Here is a 21202-nt window from a genome sequence, read left to right as displayed (position 1 = left end):
ACACAAATAGTGCAGGATTTTTCCAAATGGCAATTAATTATGCACTCAAGAATGAATCTGAAAAGGTGCAGGACTTCTTTATCATCACAATTCCCAAATAAGACATAATAGGAGAAATCTCTATGAAGTTCTGGATTTGTTGATCCGGCTTGACTTGCTGTAGCAAACATGACTGTTGACATGATAGACTTTAGTGACATTGGGAAGCAAGGCCTAGGCCTTTAATAATAACTAGGTCATCCTGCACCACAAGCTATAGCCTTCTCCTGGGCGGAGATTACAGACAGTAAATGTAGGTACAGCAGTTGCTGAATATTTAAAAAGGCATAGAGATGAAGCAATAAATGACAAAGTAAAGCTGGCGTGGCTGGGCATTAATAACTAATGGGTACCAGTGAGTTATAGGCTGCTGCTGTTGTAATGAAAGTGTCATTGCAAATCAGCAGTTGTCCGAGGTTATTATTATTTATGCATAATTGATGCCAGAACCACAAGGAACATGTCTCATCCAACAAACCCTAACACCTTGAGAACAAAGATGATGGTGTCAACAAAAGAAAAGGTCACAAAGAGAAAGACGCCCTCTGGCTTGGATTTAGCCTACAGTGTGCAGGGAAGACAAGGTAAGGATGTGATACCCATATCTACATCTGTGTACAGAAGATTAACACAAACTAATACACTAGTTAGACTGTCGCCCCTCTGCTGCTGATTATATAGTGGATTTTTCTCTGTCACTTTGATATAAATTTTGTGAAATCAGCTGTTCCTGAGCTATTTGCAAAGACTTAGAATTAAGCATTTGTTATGACAGCAACAATTTCCAGTTTGGCATGGATGCTTGCTTCTTTAATGTCCAAACTTATTGATTCCATGTGCATCCATTTTATCTGCCAATTTGTTTGTTCTGCTTCCACGTACCTCCAAATTTGCAGAAAACAACTAAATATATTATAAACTGTATAGTATTATTATGTTTTTACTTTCTTGGATATAATTTGAGATTTCAAAAATGTTTCATAGTCATATTTATATTGATAAGAAATGTTAAAATGTTTTTCATTATAAATGTAATCATGTTATGTGGATATTGTAGACTATTGGAATTGACAAATTCATATTCCTGATTATGATTGTTATGAATCAGCTGTATTGGATAATGGACACATCTAAAACCTGCAGGACACCAGCACTGGAGGCCTGGAGTTGCCTAATGCCTATGCAGTCAGCCTCGCCCCCCCCAACCCATGTTATTAAGCAATCTTAGGAGTGTTCATTTATTACCAGGCGGCCTCTAACCTCCAAATTCAGCATCAGCTGCAAAAAAAAAAAAAAAAAGCGAAAATACGGAAGAAATAAATCTTTAATAATGCATAATACCCATCATAAATCTTTTTTCAGAGATGCCTTCACTGTGCCTGGGAAATTTAGAATACATTATTCGACTTGTAACTTCTAACAAGTGAGCACAAACTGTGAGAGTAATATACCAAAAAAACTTCCTGTCACGTGTTAAAAAAAGGTCTTGGATGATCTGAAACTGGATTATTAAAACGCGTTTGATTACTGCAACAACTGAACGAATGATCGACAAAAGTGAAGATGTCAATTATTTCCATAGTATTCATGAACGCATCATAACTGTCGGTCGCAACGTCAGAAATCCAGCGACCAATGAGTAGTTGAAACGAAGACTTGGTGAGTGACGTATACAGGAAGCGAAACAGATTTCAAAAGTGTTTCAATGTACCGATTTTTATTGTTTATTTCTTCCACAAATCCTCATTTTACCGAGTAAAGCTATGCAGACGTGGAGTCTCGTATCAATTTGCGTGTTGCTTTCCATTATTGCGAGATGGGGAGTTTCGCTAAATTCATATTCAGGTAGGAAAATTGTGGAGGTCGGCGTTTAAACACTACTTTCCCTTGGTACAGTGCTGTTTATACTAGTCAAAACAATGCTTTCAAATTGTTTTAACCGTATCAGAGTGACTCTTTCGGTAGTTAGCGTCCACTCAGTGATTTAAAAACGTGTTAGCGCGGGTGTGTTGTGTGGTGGCCATTCGTTCATGATGCAAGCTTCATAGTATTCACACTAACGGCTCAATGATTTTCCACCAGGGGCGGGGAAACCTCCCATGTTCGGCGATTATGAAGCTCAGAGGCACTGGCAAGAAGTGACCTACAACCTCCCCATTCAGGAATGGTCAGTCTAGCACCTCCCGGTGTTTATTCACAGGACCTGTTTGTAGTAACTGGGTCTTATTACAGGTCATGGATTTGAGAAATGTACTGTGACACTCAAGACGCACATTACTGACATGTGCTGTTCCTGCTCTTGTGTCCAGCTTACAAGTTTGAGATGGATTGATGTGCGAAACATTAAATACGGATAACATCAACAACAGTTTTTCCTATATACAGTACACGCTACATTGCTTATGTAGTATGAAACAGTTTTGTTGATGAAACTATGTGATCTTTCTGCTCCCCCAGGTACTTCAATACTACAAACAATGACTTGAACTACTGGGGTCTTGACTATCCTCCCCTCACTGCTTACCACAGCTGGATCTGTGCTTATCTGTAAGCCATTTGGATTATTTAAAAAGGATCTTTCACATAATATTTGAATGTTAATTTAGGAGAGAGACAGAACAAGAGTGAGCATACCATGGGAGAAATGTTAAGGTATAGTGATGTAATAACACAGCTGCCCACTTTTAGGAACCAATAAAGTTAAGTATTTGTACATTTTCTGTAAGGAAAAAGAAAAAAAAATCAAAATACATGCTTTGTTGTTTCTGCAGAGCCAAAACAATAAACCCTGAATGGGTGGAACTCCACAAGTCCAGAGGTTATGAAAGTACACAGCACAAGCTATTCATGAGAACTACAGGTACTGTAACTATGAGAGGTGAAAGAAAAAGAAAAGCATTCATAATCCATGTCTACTTCATATTTACAGCAATGTTTGTGGTTATACCTGCTTAGATATTATGCCCAAATCACTGTAATCATTCACATCATTGTATACCCATGGACCTTTTCTGTTACTTTGTATAACGTAAATTTGAGATCATGCAGTCTGTATTTTTTTCTTTTTGTTTCAGTGTTAGTTGCAGATTTGTTGATATACATCCCTGCGGTGGTTTTATACTGTTTATACCTGACTGATGGATCCTCTAAGAAAAAGGTCAGAGACGAGCTGAGCATGAAATGATTAGTTTTCAGTTAAAGACCCAGACCAGCCCATTTTCTCTCAGTCTGGGAACCCACCCTTATTAAAACAGATTACAGCACTAGACCTCCAAATTGGGAAATTATGGCGTCATTATTGTAAGTTAATCTGGTTATATGATGTTATTACATTTCCAAGAAGTTATTACAGTTCAGCTGGTCTTCATACATTTACAGTGCAGTCAATTTGAAGGGATCATTTCTAATGTTTTGACGGTGTCTTATGTTATCAAACAGTGAAAGAGGAATTGTAGTTAAACAAGCTTCTCACAGGATTTGATTTTAAAAGGTTGTGTTTTTACTGCTGCGTTGAATTAAAATGTCTGTCCTTTTCCCTTTTTAGGTTTCCGTTATGTTCTGCTTTCTACTGTACCCAGGATTAATTCTCATTGACTACGGACATTTCCAGTATCCTTTATGCACACGTGCATTCCTATTATAAATTGTATTCTTGTATATTATATGTACCATTAAGGTTGTCCTGAATGTAATTAAATTGAATGTAATATGAAATAATGACCTATAAAGGTATCACACTTGAAAGCTCCAATCATAATAAAGTGTAGTGAGTTATATTTAAATGCACTGCTCTAAAACAGATCAAATCTCAATGGGAAAAAATCATGCTGGATATCTATAACTGATATGGACTGGGTCATGTGTTAGGAGTGAAATTTGTGCTCCTTGCACAAAGGAGCAGACACTGGCCCTGCTGGTCGGTTAAGGACCTACGGTGCTGTCCAGCTCTCCTAGAGTAACTGCCTGACTCCTGGAATCTCCTCCATGCTCTTGAGACTGTGCTGGGAGGCAGCAAACCTTATGTCATTGATGTGCTGTCCTGCAGGACTTGGACTACTTGTGCAACCTCTGTAGGGTCCAGGTATCACCTCAGGCTGCGAGTAGTGATACTGTCCCTAGGCACATACAAAACTAGGGGAAAAAATAATCTCAGTGACCTGTAAAACCTTTCCTGTTTTTGGGGTTGTCTCATTGTTGCCCCTCTAGTGCACCTGTTGTTAATTTCATTAACACTAAAGCAGCTGAATTAACAACCACTCTTCTACTTAACTGACCAGATCAATATCCCAGACGTTTAACTGATTTGATGCTGTACTCTGATTAAAAAGTGTTTCTTTTTTTTTAACACTGTATATATTTGCAGCATCTTTTGAGTTTAGTTCACTGAGAAACAGAGATTTAAGCATTTAAAATATTTTAACAACATAAAAATATACATTTATTTTACTGACTTACGTAACATAACTTTAAAAAAAAAGACAAAAAAAACACAGCTTGTCCCATGGGGCAGATTTAGCACCACAGCATATCTATGGAAACGCTGAACAGCTGATCCTAGGATGGATGTGGAATTTCTGCATTCTTTATTATTCAGATTTCCTACATACAGTAGGTTCAATAGGATTAAAAACATTTGTTGTTCTGGCTTAAAACAATAGATTTACAAAAACAGTTTGAAGAGATGAAGAGCGCACCAGCTGACCAGGCTGTTATTATTGTTATTCAGCCACTGCCAAATACAACAATGAAAAGCTGACGATGTGCACACTATGCAGCAGAACTGACCTCAGGATCAGCAGCTATTTTCTGGATCGCTTGTTATACATCTGCAACATTAAGTTGTTTAGCTCCAGAAAATTGCCCTTCCAGATCAAAATTAACCTTAACGGTATCAGGTACAACGGAGTGAGCCTGGGTTTTGCCCTGTGGGGGATTCTGGCTTTGGGTCTGGGCTGGGATGTGTTGGGCTCCATGGCTTTCTCTCTGGCTCTCAACTACAAACAGATGGAGCTGTACCATGCTTTGCCTTTCTTCTGTTACCTTCTGGGAAAGTGCATCAAAACGGGCCTGATGGGCCGAGGGTGAGTCTTATTATTTCCTTCCATAATGAAGATGATTGTTTTTTGCACTGACGCATAGTCCAGATGTTCATCTCCAACCTCACCCACAATTTTAGCACTGATTAGATAATAGTATGATTCTTAGTATGATTCAAGGGTCCAGTTGGGGTCCATTTTTCTTGGCCTTCAGACAATAATTCTGATTGCTACAGTGCCAGACAGGACAGGCAAAAAAAAAAAAAGATAATAGTATGATTCAAATACTGTAAGCTAAAATGATGAGAATGGTTACTTAACAAATCCCAGTGTTGTGCATTAAAGCAATTTCCAATATTTTTAGGTGTTTTCTATGTGTAATACATTTCCTTATGTTGGTAAACAGCCTGTTATCAACAGGATTTTCTGAAAGGGTTACATATAAAATAAAGAAATGTCCTGTTTTGTACGGGTATACTTGTGACTTTTAATTTTTGTACCTGCATTCTAATCAGTCCAGTCTTTTTGGGCCACTTAAAATGTCTCGGTAGAGCTGTGATGTTATTTTTGTTGCAGTATCTGCTGCCCTCTTGGCCAGATCTCTCTTAAAAATATTTAAGGGTGAAACTGATTTTAGGTTCTATCTTGTAACAAGACTGTTCTTTCTGGCTCAAAATGGCTTGATATCATTAATAAGTGATATGTTTGACAGATCATAGCCCAACAAGTTATTTACAGCAGTTATGGGGAATTGTTTTATGTCAAATATCGTAAATTACTTTTTGGAAGACAATCAATTTTAAGCACAACACTGGTAAGCATTTTAGCGTGCTGGTGGTAACATAAAGTTCACAGTGCTACTATGTGGAAGAAAAGCAACAGCATTTAAAAACAAACAAACAAAAAATCCCAATATTGTTTACTGGGATTGTATTTACGGTGCTTAACAATTTTTTTAGATGTAAGGTTTATGTCATAGCTGCCCAAAATTAACAGTATTGGTAATTACCAAAACATTTTTTTCTCTAGAACATGTGCAAGCCCTTTGGTAAATGGCCTATATTTATATAGCGCTTTACTAGTCCCTAAGGACCCCAAAGCGCTTTACACATCCAGTCATCCACCCATTCACACACACATTAGCCACCCTGGGGCGCACTGACAGAGGCGAGGCTGCCAGACACTGGCGCCGCCGGGCCCTCTGACCACCACCAGTAGGCAACGGGTGAAGTGTCTTGCCCAAGGACACAACGACCGAGACTGTCGGTCTCGGTCGTTGTGACCGCATAAAAAGCACATTATTGTTTTTTGATTAATATGCCAAATTACACTTACTCATTGACATTACTCACGAGAAAGATAAGTTTCAGTTTTTGAATGTTACACTTGATTAATTTCTAAATTCTTAGAGAAGTTCAAAGTGCCGGCTCAAATTTGGGTATAAAAACCTGTATGTAGTTTGTTGTTTTCCTAATAAGTAACAATATATTTCTTTTAGTTTTAAACAGGTGATTTAATAAATTTGTTGAGCACTGTACTTTTGTTCATTAAACTTAAAAAGCAATCAAATAAGGTAACACAGAAGACTCTTTGGCTTTCCAGTTTACAGGTGGATCGCGTTTATATATATATGTGTGCATACTTGCCTTTCCCCCACACGCTGCGATCAGTGATGCCCTTCACTAGAGCCGAACACAAAATGTCTCAGGAGGACTTATAGTGATGACTGTGAAATCCTGAATGTTCAACTCTACATTTGTTGCTTGTACTCTGTGATCACTGTGCACATATGTTTCAACAGAATGCCCACACTAGATATGTAATGTCAGTGTATAAGATAGCAGTGTCCTCAGGAGTGTCACAGAATGACTGAGGTAATCAGATTGGATGCTGTTACTAGTGTGTCCAGTGTCTGTTTATCTAGTAACAATGTACCAAGGGCATTTAGTAGCAAATGGAGAGCTGGATTAGAAGGCCCGGGGGGAAGATATGTCCAGATGACACTCTGGCCATGCCCAAACTCCTCAGCTATGCCTGTGTGTGCAACTTAACCAGCAGCTTCACAGTTACAGCTGACAAGATATCCTGACCTACACTGAACACTTTCAGCTGATGCATGGCTTTCACTGCATTCCTTAACACAAGGGTCAAAGCCCAAATTTAGGACTTGCACACAGTATGTGTGAACTGTTTTCACAGACAATTTTAAAGTAAATACTAAAGCATCTGGGGGAAAGTGATTATAGGAAGTGGGGAAAGTATTAGTAATTGCTTGTTTTCATTAGTTCATTATTTATGACATATGATTATTTACTCTCCTGGTTGTCTTTTCATGTAGGCTTTTCTTGCTGGTGAGGGTTGGTGTAACAGTGTTGGCGACTTTTGCCCTCTGCTGGTTGCCCTTCCTGGCTGAACCCAGCCAGGCCATGCAGGTGGTCAGGAGGATTTTTCCCGTGGCTCGGGGTCTGTTTGAGGTAACGTGTAGTTCCTTAAATCAAAGGTTTACCAAAAAACCACATCTGACAAACATAATATTAAAAAGAAAACATGTATGCTTTTGTCATAACAACATCTGCATTCTATTTACACTATACCTGCTTCTCTTAAGCAGTGTTACTAGAAATGATAGCATACATTTTCATTGCTATGCAGATGATACCTGACTTTATCTATCCAAGCCAGAACTCACACATTAATTCATTAAACTGCAGGAACATCTTAAATCCATAAAGATTTCTCTTTATAAATTCAGATAAAACTGAGGTTATTTTACTAAAAATCTTAGAGACTTGGTTTCTAACTAGTGTGGACGGTATTACCTTGGTCTGAATCTTGGAGCTGTTTTTCAGCAGGATATGTCCTTCAATGTGCATACTAAAAAATATTTAGGACTGCTTTCTTGCATTTTTCCAAAAATATCTCTAAAATTCGAAACATCCTGTCACAGAGTGATGCTGAAAACCTACTTTATGCATTTATTAATGGTTGGTTCTAAAAAAAAAAAAAATTATCCAAAATAGTATTATTGTAGGGAGGTTACTGTTGTTGTGATTTTGCACTATATAAATAATATAGAGCTGAAACGAATACTAGCCGTGTTAATCTTGAATTGAGTTTTTTAACTGAAAATGGGAAGACAGCAATTATTTTAATCAAGTATAATACAATTCCAAGTACAACCAGTGACATGTAATAAAAAGGGATGTATATGGACTTTAAAAATTTCCATTGTGGGTTAAGCCAGCGTGGGTGCAGTTATGTTTCTGTTTGATCAAAGCAAATTACTGTGATCAATATCAGCAACTTCACATCTTATGATCACTGGTAAACGACTTCTCTTTGGGCTGAGAATTACTGTGAAATGCTGTTTCCTATTAAAGGATTTATTCTACTGTTTCGAGCATTAAGCTGTTACCAATGTTAGAAACAACACACACGGCACTACTCCGCTATTGCACTGGTTCCGTACTCACAGCATGGCGAAATACCCTTCCATCTACTAGCGCTTAGCTGCTTGGAAACAGATACCCTGCAGGATCAAAGAAAACAGTGGAATAAAACTGTGAAAGGTCAGGAGATCAGTTTCACTCTATCTCCGGGAGGTGTTGGGGTTTGGGGTGTACAGTAGGAGGATAGAGATAAATCTCACTAATTTATGACCAGGTTGTTTTCGCCACCTCGTAGCACAGCCATGTTCTAGCCATACGAACCAAGGAGTCTGGTGGACGCAACACTTGAAGGCATATCAGAGCACGTCGGACAGCTGCTTTCACCTACTGACTACATCTTCGGAAAACAGACACATAAGCGTATGTTTGACTGTTTTGCAAGAACAAACGTACATGTTTGATATACCGTGGTCACCCACTTATAGCCTGGTCACTGGAATATGATATTAATTAAAAAAGTAAAGTGATGATGGCGAACAAGAATACTTGAAACACCTCCGGAGTCAGAGTGATGAAAGCGGCTGAGTTGAAGTAACTGCGTGCGTGTGACTGACAGCTCGGAGGCCAAGCTTTGCGGCTCTCGTTTCTGAAACCCTGTAACCCCCTCTTGTCCCGGTTCCCGAGGTGGAACCCACCATAAGGTGTCACGGATGTGAGAAGTAATTGAAAATTCTGCCGGGGGAGCGGCTGGCATCGAGCACCGCGGCAGTATTTGTTCAACGAAATGGTTCAAACATAATACACAGGGTGTGAGAGACACTATGCTCGCCTGTGACGACAGCACGAAGGGGGCTGCTGGGGGCAAGTTGTCCTGAACTAATTGGGAAATTGTGCACGTAAGCAGACGCCTCGGACAAGGGGACGGGGCGAGAAGGGGCGGTGGGGAAGAAGAGGGCTGGTGACTGGTGGTCCCGGTGGCTTCTGTGAGGGAGCAGTTGTAAGTTTACCCACTGAGCTGCATTCTGGCGTCTCACATTGCTGCCTGCACACAAAAATGGCACCAAATGCTTCTCCCTGTGAAATTCCATGCTAGTTTATAGGTGAAGGGGGCTGCACCGCTCTCGCTCAGCCCACCCTGACATCCATGTGTTGCCTGCTGCACTGCTGTAACAGTTATTTGGAGCAATGAGCCAGAAAGGAAGGACAGAGGGATTGGGCTGAGAAAACACAGCACTGGACGGCCCTGTGCTGCTGACTACTTTGCCATTAAGATCGGCACAGCTGTGCAGCCAGCAGCTGTAGAACAAAAGAGAGGGAAGAGGCCAGAAATAGATTTTCTAGATAGAATCACACAGTGAAAACATCCACAGCCTCTGTGATGTGTGATATCATGGCGCACACTGGTGGCTTTGGCCTCGATATCCCTGCACAACTGCTTAAGCACTTAAATCAGCTGAAGCACACACAATGAGCTCCTCATCTGATATCAGCTTTAAACCGCAAGTACTTTTCAGCTGGTATTAAAGAGGAAGCTTCACGCATACCGTGTACTGTATCGTATATATAATTTCAGTCATCTTAGAAATGAGGCACATTATTAACAAAAGTGACACTAATATGAGAAATTGCACGACTTTTGATTAATAATGATAATAGTAAATAATGTAAATGTTTACATGCTTATTTTTTCCATAACTTCCTCTGGATTCAGCCTCCCAAAAATGAGAATTTGCTACTTCTTTTTTGTTTCAGATATATATATATTTTAAATTTTTATAGCCGTATTTTGGATTATAGTTTAAAAATATCCATTCATGCTCGAAATTATGTCTTCACTTTTCCAATGCCTGACATTTATCAGCAAAGCAACAAATCAAAAAGATAACAGCTATTGTCAGAAAATAGAATTCAAAGAAAGTTATTGGCTTAATATATCGACTTCATCAAACTTGATCCCAAAACCCCAAGGTTACAAATAAGCCCCATGCTTTTCCTGACAGGAGAGAAAATGTATGATGGAGGGTTATGAATAAACGTCATCCCACAGAGGAATTTTGTTACACTTTCTGAGAAGGAATAATTTCTTAGAACAATTAATTCTTTGTGTTTCCTGCCATTTTCTATTTGACCAAGGTGTGTGTGTGTGTGTGTGTGTGTGTGTGTGTGTGTGTGTGTGTGTGTGTGTGTGTGTGTGTGTGTGTGTGTGTGTGTGTGTGTGTGTACAGGATAAAGTGGCTAACACATGGTGCAGCCTGAACACCCTGATAAAGATCAGATCCATTTTGTCAGGTGACTCTCAGCTCTACCTCAGGTGATCCCTCTATCTGTTTAACAAGTTTCACTTTATTGTACCCCCCCCCCCCCCCCCCCCCCCCCCACACACACACACACACACACACACACAGTTCCTCTCTCTCTCTCTCTCTCTCTCTCTCTCTCCCTCTGTTTGATTTTTTTCCTCACTCCTTTCATTTCCTGAAAAAACCAAGCTTAAAGACAGTGATCCAGTAGTTGGAAGTAAGGTCATCACTTACATCTCATGAGGAGCTTTTGAACATAAAGTCATTGATCTCTTTGAAAATGTGGTGACAACATTTTAAAACACCCGAGAAATATTGAAAAGACTCAATCGATGTGACGGCGAGGTTTTATTTTTTGTTTGTTTTAGCATAATTATGGATCTTGTGTGCAAATGTAATTCTAATGTAGGTATGAAAGAGAAGCTGATTCTCCGCATACATTAGAAGTTATCTTGACCAAAAGTTGGGGTCCTGTGCAGCCACGCTTAGAAAAACTTTTTGCAACAGTTGCGTCGTGGTGGAGCCTGCTTAAATAACCCAGCACGCTAAATTTAGGAGTCCTGCGTTCGCAGCACGGACACGTTTCTGCCAGACTGCTAAGTCTGGGGATCAAGTTAGACTTCTTTTACTGTCGTGCATTTGAAACAAATGAAAAACACTGCTGTCTTTATGGCGCACAGGGTGGATTGCTAAATGCTCTGCTGTGGGTGTACATAAAATGAATCAGCTGTGTAAAGTCATACAGCTCCATCCAGACAGCAAATGCCCTACACATAGCACACGAGTAGCACACTTGCTTTCATACACAATAAATATCCACTTACAGGTCTGCCATTACTCTTGTGTATATTGTACATGTACACTTCTTTCTGTCTTCTATGATTTGTAGTTTAGTTAGTTGACACCTCAAACTAACTCGCAGCCTGACCTTTCAGCACATTTATACACACTGACTCCAACACGTTTTTTTTCTCACGCTTCTACCCCCAGAAGGTGACAATTGAGGGTTACTGCCTGGTAACCCTCAGCAGGGGCCATTATTTTGGTCCATTACGGCACTGCACACAACTTGGTTACAGATCAGAGGGCTGTCTAAAAAGACCTGTGGCATGAACTGAGAGTTAAATGCTGATATTCATACAGTGCCAATTAATGAAAACAAATCGTGCTGTTTTTATGTATTTTGTTGCCTTGGTAAAATAATGTATTAGGAAAGTCTTCATGAAAAACATTTCCATGCATCCACGTCCACTCAGTTCATAAGACTTGCATACAAACCTTGAAATGTCATGCAAATGCAATTGAGAATAACATTGCCTACATAGCACAGGTGATACTGTTTTGTTTTTTCCTTCAGTAACTTCATCTTCCATCTTCATTTGTTTTTCAGTCTTGCCTGCACTCTCCTGGCGGTTCTACCTTCCTGTATCAGGCTATTAACAAAACCAACCTTCTGGCACTTTAAACTGGCTTTGGTGAGTGTTTTTGGCATTCAGCATTTTTAAGCCAGTGAGGTTTATCATACATAAGTATCATATTTAATTTAACAAACCCAGTTTCTTTTTTGAGAAGACGATCTCGAATATGTTTCTCTTCCTTCCCTTTGTAATAAAAAGTGTAATATTAAATATAGCAGTTTTACTGATAGCCCCAATGTCACTTTAAGGTCAATTCATCCCTGGCGTTCTTCCTCTTCTCCTTTCAAGTCCATGAGAAGTCCATCCTTTTGGCTGCCTTGTAAGTACAAAGAAGATAATTGTAACTTCTTGAGGTTTGTCTCATTGAGTGACAAATGTAAATGGTACTTTCTCTGTCTTGTAGCGATATCTGAAATATTCATGAGTATAGATTTAATTTCTACTCACAAAGGAGCCATTCGCCTTGTCAAATCTCAGATTATGTCGTACAGAATTCTAATGGTTTCAAATCATGTTCGCTTTGTAAAAATGACGTCATCCTCCTGCTGTACCCCCAGATTTCTTTTTAAGTACCGAGAAGTTATTCACCTCTGTCAACACAGATAGGAACCCTGCTTCCACTGCCATGATTTGTGCTGTGTCAGAGCTGGGTCATATTTAACAGGGTGAAAGCAGCACTAAAAGAAGTGAGGTGTGTGTGTGCGTGCGTGCTTCATTATCATTTACCTCCATATGTAGAAAGCTGTAGGTGGGGTGAAAAGCCTGGGATAGATTTGACAGCGAGGGATTTGGTTCCTAGATCTGGGCTCATCTATTAATCTAGATTAGGGTAGATTGTTGCTTTATTAACTATTGAGTTATATCTCCCACCTGTCCTCCTGAATCAATCAGTAATACATGTCCAGGGATTAGGAAAGAATGGTAGGCGGCAGCTCGGGGTGTTGTTTGCGCAGGATCAATTATTGGGCTGTAACAGGATCACCGAAGAGCACTGACTGTAATTATGGGATCGGGGACTGATGGAAAGTGCCCCCCTTTGAGCAGAGTGTACAACTTGCACTGAAGCGAGCTAGCAAGTTCAATTAGCAACAGGCTTAAACGCATATGAACACAGATGCATGTGCATGTGACGCATGCGGTCATAAATGTATCATTGCAACTTCTTGGCAAAACATTGGCAGTTCTTCAAATGAAAATAGAAAACTTAGCTAAAGTGTAAAAGATGTATTCTCGAATAAAATAATGTGGTACAGCAAAGACTGACTGACTTGTAAATACTTGTAAGTGGATGTTTGATCAGCTCAGTAGCTTTAATATTCTTTTCACTCTAGTCTTGTCTAATCGCAAAAGTCACGGCAGTCTATTTAATATTGAGTTCATCTGAATTTCTTTTTCTAGGCCTGCCTGTCTCCTGCTGAATGACCTCCCCTTGATGGCCCTTTGGTTCCTACAGGCCTCGACATTCAGGTAAGAAGGAAAGTCTTTTGAAATCACTGACAACACACAAAGGTTGGAAGATTAACATATAAAAACAGGCGATCTGTTGTTAGATTTGTTTCTAAATCTTATTTACTGCAACTTGGATAATGGAATAATAGAGTTATGCAATTATAGTTATTTTTATGATGGGAAAAGGTTCAGCAATTATAATTGCTTTAAAATGTCCCGTTTGATTTGCTTGCGTATAAATCTGGTGTCCGGCTGTTGGGTGCTGTTTCTTGTCATTTCTTTTACTTTGTTTTCTATCTCTTATTTAATGAGAAACATACAAAAATTAACCTGAAAAGTTAAATGGTGTGCTGTGTGGGTTGGAGCTAAGCACCATGAATGGAAAACACAAGTAGTGCTGCAAATGCTCCATCTAACTTTCACCAGCTGTTGTTAAATTCTTCCGGCAGCACTAATTGTTGTGCGTGTGGTTTAGTATAAGGATATCTGGGGATTACACTGCATAGTCTGCATGCCTGCTGTCTAAGTGTGTGTTGTGTAGGGACAGGAGGTCATTCTGTAGCTGCTCCCCTGTACAGTCTGCCTTGGACTTTCACATTATCTGCATCCTCTCGAGACTAATTTAAAAAAGAAAAAAAATACATCTTTTGTTAGCAGAACTGGCTGAATGGATGGTCAAGCATGACCACTTTACGGCCACTGAATGCAGCCAGTCAGTGTAAATGGAGGAAGTGTTAAACATTTATCTACTGAATAGAAGTTTTTTTGTTTGAGTCCAAATCTGAATAAGTAGTTTTTTGTCTGGGGAAAGGTTTTTATAAGCTGGGGCGTTGTGTGATTCACTGTGAGTCAACTGTTGTTCTTGCCCATGCTCCTCTACTAAACTAAGATAAGCTCCTCGTTGAGGGTTACTGCCTGGTAAAAAAATAAATAAATAAATAAATTAAAAAAAAATTTAAAAAAAATGACAAAGGATGAACTGAAGCTCTGCCATCACGTAATGTCGCATACTGCTGTTTCTGATGTCATTTAAAAAAAAAAAAAAAAAAAAAAAAAGATAAGCTCCTCGTGAATTACAGAGCCATCTCTCCCTGGGAGATGCATGCACATACAGGCCTGCAGGATAAAAACTGTTTGACTTACTGCTGCACTTAACAAACTTTGCACTCAACTTAATGATGTTGATGGGTATGAAACTCTGTCGTGCTCTCCATCAGCTGTAGGATCAAACTTGATTTATTTTCTAACAATCATTTAAAAATCTGATATTGTCCCTTTTCTTTTCAGTTCAGTTTAATTTAATTTAATTTAATTGCATTTTATTTCTATAGCACCAAATTTACGAGAACAGTTGCTTTGAATTGTAAGGTCACCATAATACAGAGAAAACCCCAAGACTCAGATGAACGCTACGAGCAAGCGCTTGGTGACTGTGGGAAGGAAAAGCTCCCTTTTAACAGGAAGAAACCTCCAGCAGAACCAGGCTCAGGGAGGGCCAAGCATCTGCCACGACTGGTTCGGGGTGAGAGGAGGAAGACGTCCTGTCTTCCTCCTCTGATACACACATTTATACACTGTGTGTATAAATGTCCAGCTGTACCTTGCATGTAAAGGCAATAGCTATAATATCTTCATGATATAAGAATCACGTGTGATTCTTGCTTTTGGGGCTATATTACATTGAACTAACCAAAGACATCAGCGTGAGTTCATGCCCATCCTCAGAACTTTTCTGTCTTTATACAGGTGCAAATATTTTTGTTTGTAGAGATACAAAGATGCCAAGAATGAAAAAGAATGTGAGACTTGGGGGTGCTTTTAATAATAATAATGGATTGGATTTATATAGCGCTTTTCAAGGCACCCAAAGCGCTTTACAATGCCACTATTCATTCACTCTCACATTCACACACTGGTGGAGGCAAGCTACGGTTGTAGCCACAGCTGCCCTGGGGCAGACTGACAGAAGCGAGGCTGCCATATCGCGCCATCGGCCCCTCTGGCCAACACCAGTAGGCGGTAGGGTAAAGTGTAAACGACCAGGACAGAGAGCCCGGGGATCAAACCGGCGACCTTCCGGTTACAGATGCGCTTCCCAACCCCCTGAGCCACGGTCGCCCCGTGGTGCTCTTCACTTTGTATTCGTGTATTGGAACAGGACCATCCAGAGACTTGATGCTCATTTTGGTCTGAACTACACACCTGTGAATTTTCATAGCTATATTTTGCTATTGCTATGTGTGCAGTAGGTCCTGCTACAGTAGTTGAAACTGATTCTGCCATGACAACAGACAGACAGGCTTAAAATGTAATAAAATCTGCTATGCTTGTCCTTTTCCTGTCTCTGTGTGCAGCATGCTTCCTTTGTTCCTGAAGGACGGCCTGCTGGTGCCCTACATTGTGACCTCTTTGGGCTTCCTCTTCTTCAGCATTTATTTACTGTCTGCACTGGATCACTGTTCAGAGGATAAACTGAGACTGGGAGCTTACAACAAGCTGTTTTATTGGGTACTGAAGATGGACCTGGCCTTTATAGTGAGATGGAAGGTCAGTATTGAAGTGCTGTTATAATAATTTACATTATAGTTCCAAATATTCACTGATTTGTTTGTTTGCACATCAAAAGAAACCATGCATATATGAAATCTTGTAACTGTTTCACATTTACTCAAGAACTGTACTTGAGTACACTTAGGGGTTCTTCCAGTGTAAGGCCTTATTTAGATGGCCCCTGTAGGGAATCTTTGTAAAGCCTGTGAAGCAGTCTACAATGTAACCGACATCGTTGCCAGCATTTATGTTTGTGCAATGTGACGTGTTAATTAGCATGTGAGCGTGTCCAGTCCATTTGTTTCAATAGAAAGAAATGAACTGCTGGATCCTGAGTCCTGGGTCCTGACTTTTTGTTATGGCCATTTTTTTTCATAGGTAGACATATTTTTCTTTCAGGTTTTTCCATTTCTTTCTACATTCCCTCACATCTATGGCGACAGTCCTTATTCCTTATATTGAGACGATGATTGTTATGCTTTCGCTAATTTTTTAAAAAACTGCGTATGCGAAAATGCACTGGAGGAATTGATCGTACTGAACAGGTCAATCAAAATAGTTGCCTGCTCCATCGACGTGACGTGTAGTTACATTTCCATATCAGGTGCATGTCAGGTTACACTGAGGGTTTCAGAGCGGTTTGCAGTAACGTAGCTACAGTGCAGATTTCTCACTGAAGATCCCAATAAGATTCTTCAACCTTCTAGTTCACTACATATTTCACACTCACACATTTCAGTTATAGTTACAAATCGCTTGAATGCACGTATTTCATTAAAATATGATTCACTGTTACCAGTTGCACTAAATAGTAGTGTGAAGAATTAAAATCTAGACATTAAATCAAAGTTAGTAAATGTCAGTTTGTTAAGTCAAAGAGCATTGATTTTGGCTGTGTGTGGTGCTGTCCCACAGATGGGGTTAACGTTTATAATTATGGCTGCTGTTTTAGTTTGTTGCTACTAAAGGTTATTAAAGGTCATTCAGATTAAATTAGACTTTGACCTAAATACAGATTTCGCACAAGAAAAAGCAGGTAAAACTCCAGCACAACCCAATATGAACAATTTTTCATTAGCTGGATTTAACGCTTTATCTTTTAAGTGTGGTTTCGTTCATGTTGTGTGCTTGCTTATAATAAAGGCTCGGCTTTGCAGTTGGCAAACAAAGACATGTTTTCTCTGTTACATAGTGGGTGGAGGATGTACAGATGATACATTTGTAGTAAGAAGAGTGCTGATATCAGGGTCCCAGTGGCACTAGACCTAAATTGCAACTGTGTGAGAAGACATGCCCGACTGTATAAATAAATATCATGTGCTGGTGTAAGCTGTGTAAGCTGTCCAGGGATGAACGCTGCTGCCAACCAAAGAATTATTTATCGCTTATTTAAGTTTCCATAGCGTCTGAAGTGGCTTCTCTGCCGACCCCTTAGCGACAGGGGCACTGGTGGGGTGTCAGAGATTAGGAGAAGGTGTATTTTTATAGCACGTGTCATTAACACAGGTTTGCCTAGATATATTTATTTACACAAGCAGCATAAATAGCGAGCCCCAATGATGGGGATAAGGTTTCATGGGTTTTGGGCGGCTGGGCGGTTGGCAGGCCCGAGGTGCTTCCTGCACCTCACAGACTGATCTTTGGGTCATAAACCGCAAGCAGATAGATGAATGATGTGACGCTCACCATCACATCTGTTTGCAAATCTGTAACGAGATAAAAAGCAGTGACCATACCTTGAAGAAAAAAAATCTAATTTGCTGTAATATGATATTGCAGACCTCGTTTCTTTATAGCACCTCTCAAGTGACTAATTTGATGTCTGTCACTTAGTTATAAATATTCAATGTCATATGAGCTCTATTTTAAATTAAATTACTAGTTTGATGTTATGTGCATAGTTAGTGTTAAGGGTAAAGTCAACAGTTTGTTTATAGCCCGGGGTAATCAGTTTTTACAAGTTTCTAAATGAAAAAATTCATTTAATAACTATTACATTTATTTTAAGAGTTCTCGACATGAAAGATTTTGACTAAAGGCTGTTATTTTGATGAATACAGCTGTAAAAGATATTTGTGTCACAGCAATATATTTTTAAGCCAAGCTCCACAAATGTTTTCCAAACATTTTGATCAGTTCTTAAATTTTTGCTTATCTGCCACAGAGATCCCATCTTTGACCAAAGGCACAAAGTTACACTTGTTTCCTCACATAAGTGTCTTTTGTCCCGTTTCCCGGCCCCCCAACTGGTCCCAACACGTGGCTGCCCCTGCTTGGTTCTGCTGGAGGTTTCTTCCTGTTAAAAGGGAGTTTTTCCTTCCCACTGCCTCCAAATGCTTGCTCACAGAGACTCATCTTTTACTCTAATATTGTAGGGTCTTTACCGTACAATATAAAGGACCTTGAAAGAGGTTTTCAGTGTAAATGAAGGCACTGGCTAAGTAACTAACTTAGTAGGTGAACTTGTTTTGTTAGACTAGCATGAGATGCTTTCTTTTATGTTGTAAAGCAGCACGTAATCCACAGTTTTTTCTGAGCCTCTGTGCTGTTTATTATGATATCAGCATTTTGCATGGTCTTGTAACTCCCAGTCTCATTTCAATGAGCCAACAATCACACTGCCTTTATCTCTTACAGTTCTACATCAGCATTGCAGCCATGGTTGGCCTGAGCATCGCAGCCGCAGTTCTGATCGCTCCGCCCCATCTGCCCGACTTGTTCCCAGTCTTAATATCTACTACAGCTTTCCTGCATTTTTTGGGAACTTTTATACATTTCAACGTGGTTCAGTTCAGTGAGCCTCCCAGCAGAAAGAGCCAGAAGAAGAGCAACTAAGTCACACCACAGGTGAAGGTGTTGATCTGATTTTACACCAGTGAAGTCAACCTTACCCACTGAGGTATATCTGCTTTTAAAGTGCATGAGGCCTTTTACCCATGCCTTTGTGTACAAAATACAAAATAACACAAGTGCTCATTAAAGAGTTGGATAAATGGCATTTCAGAAGAATTGTGACATGAAATGAAAGGAAATTGTGGTATTTTTCAATGTGGACCAATGAATTTAGTGCAATTCAAAGACAAATCTTCCATGTTGTCAAGGTCACGAAATGTATTTTGGCTAAAAATGATATAGGTTCATGTGAAATTAACCTACCTTGTTGAATTATTTGCTCAGACTACTCATAAATTACCAAAAAAATACACAATTCCTGGCTAACCTGGCATTGTATGGCCTATACTGACTTATAGGCCTGTATGCCTTGGCCACAGGAGGTAGACACAATAACATAAACACCTGCTGTAATGTTTCCTTTTCATGGGGACCAGAAGTGTTGGTCTAATTTTATGGCAACTATTGACACCAAAGTTTGTGGTCATGTGTAATCATATTATGAACAGTTTCTGTTATTTTATCCACATTATGTCCTTGAGGTGGTGGTAAAGATGCACCTGATGTGCTGCACTCAGGCCTGCCAATGCTGATATCCACCCATTCATGTGAACTTTTTATTGAAGTTCATCGAACTGTTTTTTCACTGTACATTTTTGCCTAATATTAAAGCTGTTTTGTACAAATGTAGTTTTTGCGAAAATAAATCAAATTTACCAGCATCCTAAAAATGAACATCCGCTTTATTGCCACATTGTTCAATGACTTGATTCAAAGCAGCTTCGTATAAACTGTCTACATTAAGCATGTTGCGTGCTAAATCACCCCTAAAGGTCTGGCAGAGAGAGAACCAATTATTGGACAGAAATTATATCTTTCCGAGCCTTTACTCAACATCATTAAATATTCATTACGAGCCCTTGATACTACAAGTGTCCTGCACAAAAGACCCGTACATTTAAAACAAAACCAGTGACGGGAGAGGCCTTAAAATAAGGATGATGGAAGGTGACATATCTGAACATAATGCTATAAAGTTGAAATACCACAGAAAAAGGTACAAGCAATTTCTATATCCAATCTCTCTGCTAGTTAATGACGGGCATAAAAAAATCCATTACAACTATAAATGTTATCAGGTCAGCCAGGGTTGCCTGTGCATCTGAGGCTCCGGGCTGGCGGCCAATAAAGGGCTGCAGGGACAAATAGGAGCCCAAGATCTGAGTTAATAGTTACTACAATGGGGCGTGAACACAAGGGGCCAATTAGTGGTGGTGTGAAAGGTGTTGGCTTGCTCTTTTTTATAACATTTGCTTTTTTTTTTTAATTATTTAAAAAAAAAATCATTCTTCTTTCCTCCAAAGCCCAAAGAATAAGAAACAAAGAAACAAATATTCAAACAATCACAATAACAACAAGACAAAGAAAACTAAATAAAAGCTTGGCACAAAAAAAAACATTCTGGTATTGATGGAGTCTGGCAAAGTAGATATGAAGAATATTGGATAAATAAGTTAATATTATAACAGATAAACAGAATTGTAAGTAAGATAAAACCGTAAAATACATTTCAAGAAAACGGCTCTTTCAGAACCGTTTCATTTTCATTTATTAAGATGAATTGAGTTTAATCAAAAAGAGCGACTTCATTTTGTTGTGATAACTGATACTTCATTTACCAAGCAAAAAGCTAAACCTAAAATTCTTGCTTCTTTGTAGAAAAAAAGACAACACTAAAACCATCTGCTGAATATTGTCCACCTCATGCTTAAAGAGCTCTAGCCCGGAAAGTCTCCACAAATTGTCTTTGGGTGTCCTGTGGTTATCCAGATATTTTAATTACTGAAAGTTGTGAAGCGTTGCCTTCTTGGGTTGCACTTTCTTTTACAGATCATCCCGTAGATGTTCACTTGGACTGTGATATAGGAGAAGCAGAGGCCAAAGCAGCACTCTGAGCTTCTTTGATACGTTCCTCAGACGATTCCTTTACAGATTTTGCAGTGTAACGAGCTGAGAGGGGCCACTGTCATACATGCCAGGACCTAAAATGTCCCAGCTCGATATTGCAGTCTTACCCAGGTAGATGACACACACAGAGCTGTCCACATGCTGTAAAATGAAATACATCT

General features: G+C 39.4%; 1 protein-coding gene across 1 annotated transcript; it reads left to right on the top strand.

The window, feature by feature from the left end:
• The first annotated feature begins 1701 nt into the window (after nt 1-1701).
• On the top strand, nt 1702-19792 carry alg6 (ALG6 alpha-1,3-glucosyltransferase). The gene is made up of 14 exons (XM_080887813.1): nt 1702-1884; nt 2122-2206; nt 2497-2586; nt 2811-2899; nt 3114-3196; nt 3584-3648; nt 4935-5120; nt 7414-7549; nt 10690-10775; nt 12155-12239; nt 12431-12501; nt 13581-13649; nt 15986-16178; nt 18819-19792. Exons 1-14 carry the CDS (start codon nt 1803-1805, stop codon nt 19014-19016), a joined length of 1518 nt encoding a protein of 505 aa, XP_080743939.1. The 5' UTR covers nt 1702-1802; the 3' UTR covers nt 19017-19792.
• Nucleotides 19793-21202: the final 1410 nt, after the last annotated feature.

The sequence above is a fragment of the Rhamphochromis sp. 'chilingali' genome, assembly GCF_963969265.1.
Source record: "Rhamphochromis sp. 'chilingali' genome assembly, chromosome: 7".
Lineage (NCBI taxonomy): Eukaryota > Metazoa > Chordata > Actinopteri > Cichliformes > Cichlidae > Rhamphochromis > Rhamphochromis sp. 'chilingali'.
The sequence above is the reverse complement of the archived record's forward strand: the minus strand, read 5'-3'. Positions and strand labels throughout refer to the sequence as shown.

What these genes read in the sequence shown, in the direction of transcription:
- alg6 (XM_080887813.1), top strand. Translation starts at nt 1,803, where the DNA reads ATGCAGACGTGGAGTCTCGTATCAATTTGCGTGTTGCTTTCCATTATT. An exon ending in ATGGATCCTCTAAGAAAAAG is followed by an intron (nt 3,197 to 3,583) that starts GTCAGAGACGAG and finishes TTCCCTTTTTAG; the next exon opens with GTTTCCGTTATGTTCTGCTT. An exon ending in ATTGACTACGGACATTTCCA is followed by an intron (nt 3,649 to 4,934) that starts GTATCCTTTATG and finishes TAACGGTATCAG; the next exon opens with GTACAACGGAGTGAGCCTGG.